The 10,037-nt window shown below is 41.3% G+C and overlaps 1 protein-coding gene across 2 annotated transcripts in view; it reads left to right on the top strand.

Annotated features, from left to right (window-relative positions):
• Positions 1-5,881: 5,881 nt before the first annotated feature.
• Positions 5,882-10,037, top strand: part of ANKRD29 (ankyrin repeat domain 29) — a 28,005-nt gene continuing 23,849 nt past the window's right edge. For both annotated transcript variants that reach the window (XM_058817230.1, XM_058817221.1), the window contains exon 1: positions 5,882-5,902. In XM_058817230.1, the coding sequence (XP_058673213.1) occupies positions 5,882-5,902 (21 nt within the window). The remainder of the gene's footprint in view (positions 5,903-10,037) is intronic.

Below are 10,037 nucleotides of genomic sequence, written 5' to 3'. Positions count from 1 at the left end.
TATTCCATCTTCAAATTAAAGTAGGTCCTACAGCAAAGAAATCAACAAAACCGGGTCTTATTCCTTAAAGAATCACACAAAAGTTCTTCCCAAATCCTGAAATCAGGCTCATAACACAGGGTGAAAATGTACTGGAAAGGCATGACAGCATGAATTAACCTAATGCAGTCCTATGATTTAATCCTTGGAGTTGTCACTGTGTGGTAGGATTTACTGATTTCAGTGTCTCAAGTAGCAGATCTCTCCAAAGTTATGTTATTGAAATCTTTATCTATGGAGTGCCAGAAAGAGTAAGATTTTTGGCTTGAAATGAGCAGCATCTTTTTTTGTTCACAAAGATAAAAACTTAGGGGATTAGATACCACCTCAGCAGCAAGGCTGTGTGTATTTCTGTGCACTTTCATAGTGACACGTTCATGGATCTGTTCTGGTGCTTTCCTGATTTAAAACTCCTTGTGCATGCAAGGCAAGGCTGGAAGTAAAATCCCAGTTTGCTGAATTAATTTAGAAATGCCTTTCAGATCTGTCACTATCCTCTTTTTAATAAAAAGACAGTTTGAATAGCAATAATACATTGGATTCAAATTAATATCCAGCTCATAATGTCCTAGCATTTTGCATGCAAACTTTGGCTAAGCACATAAGCAACAATCAATCTGAGACATTCCAGGAGGTTTTCTCTGTGGCTGTTCAAGTGTTTCAACATGAGATGAGCAGTGCCACTCTCATTGAAAGATACAAGCTCAGTTACTCAACCCTGAGTCTGTGAAGGAGCCAAAGGGCATCAAACCAAGAAGCAGACAAGGATTCCTTTAGGAATGAATATTCCTAGGTGGTATAAACTGCTGGATTAGGAATGATTAATACTCCCAGGCAGGGAATGGGCAAGCCCAGGCACTCCAGGGTGTATCACTCTTGTTGGACATGTACAAGCTGATGACACAAGTAGATACAGCATGCTTAGAAAGTATCACATTTATTGTGTATGTTATGTACCATGAATTTGCAATGTGCACCCCAAAAAAAAGGTCAGGTTCACCATGTCCTTGAAATAGGTTGAGGAAGTAAACATACATGAATCCCACAGTGGACTGCAGTGGACAGGCCTTGGATTTCCTGATGGTTTGTGGCCCATTTGTAGGTGCTGCAGAACATCTGCAAGTCCTGGGCAGATAGTGAGACTTCCCAGATTCTCACAGGATGAGAGAACACACACAGGGCAAAGGGAAGGAGCCGTGGAACAAGACTTTGGATACTTTCCAGGCAGGAGACTGGGGCAAACATGGCTGTGCCAGACATCTTATTATAAGGTATTTTTTGTGTATCAAAGATTGCACTGCACTTTAGAGATGTCTAAGCTAGCTGGGGTAGTACTAGCCCAACACAGGCTGTCTACTTTTGCAAGCACTGCATCTTTCCATCCCACCTGGCAGCTACAGTTCATTGAGTCTGTCCTGGAGGAGTTCTTTGAGCTTAGTTCCAGCTGGATCCAGGTTGCACGGCACAGGATCCCTTCACAATAAGAAAAGAGAGCCATAAGGGGAGACAATCAGGAGATTCACTTCAGCTATGTACTCCTCATCCAGACTAGAGCACTAAAGTAGCTGTCCCAGAGAGGTCAGCATGAACTAATATAGCCAGCCAAGCATTTGGATTTGCTGCTCTATGCAGATGTCCATGCTGGCACAGCAGAACTGCTGGTGGTGTCTGAGCTTGCCAGCTCAGTTCACAGCACAGTGCAGGATTCAGTCAAGATCAAGAATTATTTCAGCAACATAGAGAGACCAAAGATTGAGAAAGAGACAAAAGTTTTAGAGCTGCTCTCTTACCGTGTGCTGGTATTGAATGTTGCTGACAAAAACTGATGTGCAAAAACCTTAGGCTGATGGTTTCAAAAGTAGTCAGTAAGGAAGACAAACTGAGAAGTTATTTTTAAATATTTTGGCACAAAAATGCTTGCCCAGGCCCACACAGGAGGTCACAGGCAGAAACATAGACAGTCATCTAAGAGGCAATGATCCAGGATTTTGAAATCATGCAGAGAGAACTATAGTAGTAAAGAGCATCTATACCTTTAGCAAAATAGAAATAGAATTTGCTATTCACAGTAGCCAGGCTTATTACAGCTGTTGTCTGGGTAAAATAAGGCTGCAAAATTTGTAACTGAAACTGCTGACGATTGCCCCACTTTACATTTTAAATTGCCTTTTTTTCCATAGTTTGGATAAAATAATTTATTTCTAGAAAAAATAGAAACCTATTTACATTTTTAAAATATTTCAATAACTAAATGTTAATGGAAGCAATTAATGGAAGCAAATGTCCAATGAGAGAAGACAATGCAGATACAGCTGAAATCAAAGACATTATACTAAGATCTCCATCATTTGCAAAGCTTCAGAAAAAAAAGTAAGTTACAATCAGAGAATAAATGTCATGGACCTTCATCAATGATTTTTATACAGGTGATATTGAAAGCAAAAGCATTGACATTATTGACATACAGCCATATGGGAAATAACAAAATCTATTGCAGAAACATATTTGTCAATGCAATATATTCTGAGTTACACAGATGCAGTTGTGTGGCACACCCTGCAGTAAAGAGCTCTGGAGTCTAGAAGATGGCAGGCAAAATTAACAAAAGGTTTTTGAGATGGGGGCAGAATCCCATGTCACAGTTCACTGAAGTTACAAAACACACATTGACCATCTTGTCTGCTGAAATGTATTTATCCGTTTCCATATACAGCAGGCAAACTTATATTGCTGTCTATTCACATTTCTAAATGGGTATTTGTTTATTTATTGCTGTTTTTTAAAGCAGATAGAAATTAATGTCATATTTGCATAAAAAATTATAGAGGTGTAGATTATAATCTCTGAAGGAATTTTTTTAACCCAAAATTTGTGCTATTGCTCTTAATCATCCATATATAGATGTGCTTGAACTGTGCTGGCTCAGGTAAGGTTTTTCTGTGACTTACACAGAATGGTTGGATCAGCTTTTAAATGCAATAACTTAATTTGTTCCTGCAATTCATCTTAGGTAGCCTTCAGATTTGAACAAAACAACATGACTCAGGACATTTGAAATAATCACTGTGATGAAATACTAGGTGAGAGGAATGCAGCCTCCTGCCCTGCAGATGCATTCTGCCAAGCAGCTAACAAATCCCAACCAGTCCGAGTATCTTGCAATCTTAAATATTGTGCCAAGACTAAAGAATAGAGGAGATGTGTAGCCCTAAAACACAGTATTTCCATGATAGTAACAGGCATGGAGTTTGCAGGGCCTCGGGAACTGAGGCTTGCCAGGTTTGCTCTTTTTAAACTTTTCTTGACCTCCCTCAATTTTGTTTTACATGGCTTATTTCTAACAGCAGCTTTTCTAATTGAAATGAGAATTAGTTCAGTTGTAATATGGAGCTGCAGACCAGTGAAAAAAGAGTCAGAGGTAAAAGCATGTTAGCAAATGTATAAAACTGAATTAGGCAGATCCTACGGGGAAGAAGAAGAAGATCCCATTAACATGAACATCATAGTCCTGAAATGACCAATTCCAGATGCTACAGCTCACCATAACATCACAAACCACCATTACCAGAATGAAACCACCAACTCCAGGACCTAGCAGAGCAGGGGAAAGGTAAAGACAATATCCAAAAAAGGAGTAAAACCTAGGAAGCTTTTAAGTTTTAACTGTAATGTTATTAATACTGATTTTTTTCTCTGTTTAGACATCTTTCTTTTTCTTTTTCTGCTATAATTACATCTGCTCTAGTAATGATTCTTATAGTAGACTTCAGTTATCATAATTACAAATTCTTGGGTTTATACATATATATATATATGTGTGTGTGTGTGTGTGTGTATGTATATATACACACACATACATGAGGTGTGTGTCCTCTGTGCCCATAAACAAGTGGAAGAATAGGCAGACATCTGCATCAAAAAACATTGTTTCTCTGTGCTTTCTGGGATAAACTTTCAAAGGACTGCTAAAAAGGAGCATAACTTATGTATGTATTTCTGTATTCAACTGTTCTGACAAATTATTGTACCTAAATATGAAAACAGAAAAGTCACAGGAGACCACGTGCAACTGAAAATAGGTGCAATTTCAGATTTTGTGGAGATATTAAGAAAAGCACTTTACATTTTCCTCCCAACACCCAAGATAAATACAGACCCAAAAAAACTATATTGCTTTCATCTCCTTTTTTGTTGTTCATCGAAAGAATTCTTTGGGAGTTTTTTGGTCATGAAATTTAATATTTGGGCTGATGAAAGTGAAAAGTTTGGTATGTTATTCACAATATATTGAATTGGGATTTTCCAAGGGTGTGGTAGGGAGTGTGTACAGTTCAGCAGTATTTTCCTCTTTCAGTGGACATTCATCACTGTGCAACTGGATCAGAGCAAGGATGACTCTCAACTCCGCAATCTGCTGAATTTATTCTGTATTTTTAAGTTTAAGAGGAAATCTGAGTGATCCTCCAGGATCGTATGATCTCAGTAATTAAGGTTCACACCAGGCCATGCATTCTGAGATGAGCTGGTGCTATTAGCAGCTTTCATCTGCCTGCCTCCCGTTTGTTTTACTGTATGCACAGATGCACAGATGAACATTGCCTCAGGAAAAAGATCTGCAGGAACCCCTTCACTTGCAGATTTGTAGAATAAGTTATTTGGATCTCAGCACAAGTATTTGCTCTCAATGCACATGCATAATTTTCTTGTGAATTGGATTTATGTGTGCACATCAAAAGAGGAAAATCCCTAAGGGCTCAGTTTAAACCAACAATAGCAAAGAAATTCAGGAATCTCTCACCAGAGCATGCCCTGCTTTGCCTACTTTATATCACGAAGACTTTGAATGAAATCTGTGGCAGCCAGGCAAAACAGGACATGAATTGGCTTTATGACTGTTCATTTTAAAGGCATACAATTAAGCCCTTAAGAATTTACTGGCTTCCTAGTGAGAGCACATCAGCTGGGGGAGATAGTGTTGGTGATAGCTGGATACAGAGAAGGTGAAGGAGCTCTCACCCCCATCAGAGGTTTGGGTGGCAGCACTATGGCTGTGCTCAGAACAGCACCTCTTAACAGGTTTTGCTTAGGTATGAAGGGAAGAGGCTGTGAAATACAAAAGTGGTGCTATGCAGGTGGCATTAGCACCGTGATGAGGACAGGGCTGGGGTGAAGGTGCTTGGAGTTTGGACAATTCCAGTGCTATTCCTGAGCTACAGAGGCCTGATCCATAGGTCTAAACCAGAGGCTGAGTGCTGCTGGTCCCCCACCCTGGGTGCTGGCTTCTCAGGATACTGCTGGAGCAGGGGCCCACTTTAAATAATACTAATACTATTACTATAACTAATAACAACAACAACGACAGGACAATAATAATTATGCCACAAAAATAACAATCACACATAATTTCCTGTAATTACATAAAATTGTATGCTGATCTAATTAATATGTGTTTGAATACAATTGATTCTCTTATAATCTAATATAACCTATTCTGCTAAATTATAACAATAATAATAAGGAGAAGAGGAACAACGGTTATGGTGATGGTGATGGTGATGGTGATGATGATGATGATGATGATAATAATAATAATAATAGTAAACCAAATACTCCCTTCCCGCCCCAAAAAGAACCTTTGAAGAGCAGTAGTAGCCGGCACCCCCTGAGCACCAGGTGCTGCTGTGGAGGGAGGCGCCGGCCCCGCGCCCCGCCCCGGCCCCGCGCAGCTCCGGGCGCGGAGCGGTGCGGGCCGAGCCGAGCCGAGCCGAGCCGAGCCGAGCCGAGCCGAGCCGAGCCGAGCCGAGCCGGGCGGGCGCGGAGCGGGCGGAGGCGGAGCGCTGCGATGTGCAGGATGTCCTTCAAGGTGAGCCGGGCGCCTCAAGGGGAGAGGGGCGGGGGGATGCGCCTTTGGGTTCCCGCTTTGCGGAGCGCTCTGTCGTGTCCGTGGATTTGGGGATTGATTTGTTTTATTTTTTTAGGGAAAATGGTGTAGGGCGAAAGGAAGGGAAGCAGAGACGTCCTTCCCGGGCTTTGGGGTGCCCCGGGAGTGCTGCGGTGGCCGCTGATGGAGCGGGCGATTTCACAGCTGACAGCCCCTAAAGGGTGCGTGCCTTGTGTTACATAAACTGCTCCGTGCAGCTTTACGCTGGCCCTGGGGTAGCCGGGCTCCGTGCTGTGGGTTTTGGTGCAGTCAGGAGCCTCCTCCTCACTTTTGCGACCATCTCCGCTGGTTGTGTAATAGTTAGGAGGCAGTCTTTATCCGTGCTCTTCCTTTCAGGCTGTGGTGGCCACTGAAGCCAGACTGGTTCGTTCCCTTTGCCAGATGTGATTCCTGCCACTTTTTGTACTTCTCCCATCCAAACCTACGCAAGAGCAGTGATTTCAAAAGATTGCCTTAAAGAAGTTTTTTTTAATCTAAGGACAAGATTAATAAGATTATTTGGCAAAGAAGGAAGCAAGCAGCAATTTACTAATGATGTTAACGGATAATATTTATGATGGATCATCTTCTCTGTTATGCACTTTCTGGATGCTATGCTTGCCCTTCTCTTATTGATCAGCAGCTCCGTGCCAGTCCTTTGCCATATTGCTTGTGTTGCATTTTTTGATTTGATGGATTATTCCCTGTACTTGCCTCTCTCCTGTCAGGGTGTCTCCCCCCTGGAATGCTGGTGCTTCGATGTCACCGTGTCAGTCTGATGGTGGTGCAGCAGGTGGTTCCCACCTGCAGTCAAAGCCCTCCTGTGGAGGCAGCAGAGATTGGTAGTGAAATCATAGAATGCCTTGGGTTCGAAGGGACCTTAAAGACCATCATGTTCCAGCCCTCTGCCATAAGCAGGGACACCTTCCACTAGACCAGTGGCTCAAAGCCCCATCCAGCCTAGCCATGGACACTTCTAGGGATGGAGCATCCACAGCTTCTCTGGGCAACTTCTTCCAATGCCTCACCACCTTCACAGTAAAGAAATCTCTTCCTAATATCCACTCTAAAGCTACCCCCTTTCAGTTTAAAGACATTTGTCCTTATCCTATCCCCACATGCACTTGTAAAAAGTCCCTCTCCTCTTGCAGGTCCCATTTAGCCACTCAAAGGCTGCTCTAAGGTCTCCTCAGAGCCTTCTCTTCTCCAGGCTGAACAGCTTCAATTCCCTCAGCCTGTCTTCATAAGAGGCACTCTCATGATCCTCTTGATGGCCCTCTTCTGGATTTGCTCCATCAGGTCCATATCCTTATGATGGGTGTCCCAGAGGTGAACACAGTACTCCAGGTGTGGTCTCTCCAGAGCAGAACTGAGGGAGAGAGAATAACTTTCCTCAACCTGCTGCTCTGGATTCTTTTGATGTAGCCCAGGATACCAGTCTCTGTGGTCATCCCCTTTTTGGTCCTGCATTGGTCTCACACCTAATTTCTTTTTTTTCTTAGTTTCTCTGTCCCTTTATTCTGTCTATGTGAGTTTTTTCCCACCTTCATTACTCACAAGCATCCACCCTAAGAGCCCCATGTTTCTGGTGATGCCAGCTTCTTTTTCTTTCTTATCCTTTTTCTTATTCTTTCTTATCCTTGTTTATTTAACTTGTTCTTCAAGTCTTAGTTTCTGTTCTATCCCTATCAGCTGCTTTTCTGTGCCCTATTTCTCACATTGTATTCCCTCAAGTTTTCCTGTTCTAAGTAGCTCACTGCTTTCCCTTCCCTCTGAAGAGCTGCAGACCATACCTCCCTCTCTCTGTTTTCTCTCCCTTTCCTGTGACATTTTGTTCGGCATTTTCTCTTTCTCTCAGATCATGAACTTGGATTCTTACTCTTTGCCACTGGCTGTTCACATTTTCTGTCTTATTATCCCACTTACCCATGGCATAGCATTTGTCTTTCTTCCTCACACAAATATCCTCTCTGCTGCCACGTTTTGCCTGACTGAAACATTTATATATAAAATCACCTTTCCTTTTATCAGGATCCTTCATGTAAGATATATTGCTATCTAATAAAGAACTCTGCTCCTAAGTTGCACTAGCCTTTTCCATCATGCTTGATCCTGATTTCCAGTTCTTCTTCTTCTTTAAACTTTTTACTTAATACCTCCTTCCCATTAGGACTGGTTTGGAAACTAGGAAGAAAAGGAAAATTTCTTGCATTTTGCCAGCACAAGGAACAAGCCAGTGGGTAGACTAGCATTCTCTTTTTCCTTTCTTTTCTTTTTCTTTGTCTATTGCCCCTTTTCTTCAGTTTTTTAAGAACTGCACTCCTCCTCCTCAGCAGTCACCCCACTGCCACCTGCCCTTTCTCTGCAAACAGCAAATCAAAGGTAGGGCAGGGTGCCGGAGCTGGTGGTCACAGCATTTAAATTATACTTTCCCCCTCAATATTCCTGAAATGACACAGATACCTTAGCACAATGCATTTTTTTTTCTGTATGCCTGCAGAGAAATGGTTTTGTCAGATTTATAATATATATTTTCCTCTAGGCCATTTTTGAAGAAGTGTTTTTTCTGATGTCAGTACAGCATGAATATAATGCCGGCTTTCCATCTTTTGGCTCTCATAAAAGCAGACAATCAAAATTATTAGCACAGCCAGATTTTAAAATAATACTTTAGAGAACTTGATGAAGTGAAGGAACTTTTATCCTGAAAGTTGCTGATGCTGGTACAAGTAACATAAAGAAACAAGCAATTTTCATGAAAGCTATTAGCTAATAATTTTCAAATGTTTATTACATTGTGCTCCCAGGCTGTCAGTGCTGAGGATCAGTTGTTTACTTTGAGGATGCTTTAGGAGCAGACTAGCTTTATGATAAGAATTACGTAAAAAATTTGTCCAATTAGTCTTTTGAAATTCAACATTACCTCTCCCTAGGAAGTATCTGATGAGACATGACTGAGTTCATAACTGAACAACAGCAGTCACATCCTGCAGCTAGAAAAACCATTTATTGCTAAAAAATAATTCAATAAAATGGATTATTAACCCCAAAGTGCTGTTTTACATTTTGCCTACTAGTGATGTCAGTATTGCTGATGAAAATGAAGATCACAGAGATGTAGATCTAGAGATATAAACTGCCACACAGTACACAATGAGGCTGTAATTGTAAGGTGCCCAGATCATCTGAATGATTTTGCATTTTCATTCACCTTAGCACATACCATAGCTCAGATTGGCATCTGATTTTTTTTAATCCAGTCACTGGATGGTTGATAGTCTGAGTGTGCTGTATACTCTACTTTTATACAAGGGATCCCAAGCAACACAGCGGCATAAGGTGAAGTAAAAGTGCTTAATAGGAGTCAGTTCAAATGAGAAAAAACTTAGTTTTGTGTCCTTGGGGCACTGAAGAATTTTTCCATTGCTTGGGTCTGATCCAAAGTATAAGCACAACTCTGCTGGAGGGCTACTGGAGGACATACAGGAGAGAAAAAAGAGGTAGGAATTTATGACTCACAAGGCCAAAGACTTTGAAGTTCTCTGCCTCCCAAGCAGGGTGACACTGGACATTTAGTTCTCTTCTCATGTGAACTATTGAAAGCAGGTAAGGAGTTCCTGGATATGGATTCCAGTTCCTGCCTCCCTGACCAGTGAAAGTGGTGGTGTATGATGAGCTAGAATAAAATTCAGTCTGCTACTGTGCCCTTGTTGTTAAAACTGGGATGGATTAAGTAAATCTTTCCCTTTATGGATGTATTGCCATCCCTCTAAACTTCCTAAAACTTTAAGGGATAGTTTGGGACAATAAAATATAAGGAATTTGATTGTCCCTTCTGTAAGGTCTAAACATAATTCTTTTGCAATAGCTTTCCAGTGAATATCATAATAACAAAGCCAATAAGATAATAATCCTAACTGCCAGCTCTGTAAATAAATATCTATCTAATAAATCAGCAGAAAAGGGCAACATGAGCCTCTGTGTGTTTAGGTCAATTGTTTGCTTTTACATAAAATTTTAGTAGTGGTTCTAAGGGTAGAGATAGGAGGACACTATAGTGTTGCTAGCAAGGAGGTAT

The sequence above is a fragment of the Ammospiza caudacuta genome, chromosome 1 (genome assembly GCF_027887145.1).
Source record: "Ammospiza caudacuta isolate bAmmCau1 chromosome 1, bAmmCau1.pri, whole genome shotgun sequence".
Classification (NCBI taxonomy): Eukaryota; Metazoa; Chordata; class Aves; order Passeriformes; family Passerellidae; genus Ammospiza; species Ammospiza caudacuta.
This window is presented reverse-complemented; position numbering and strand designations above follow the sequence as displayed.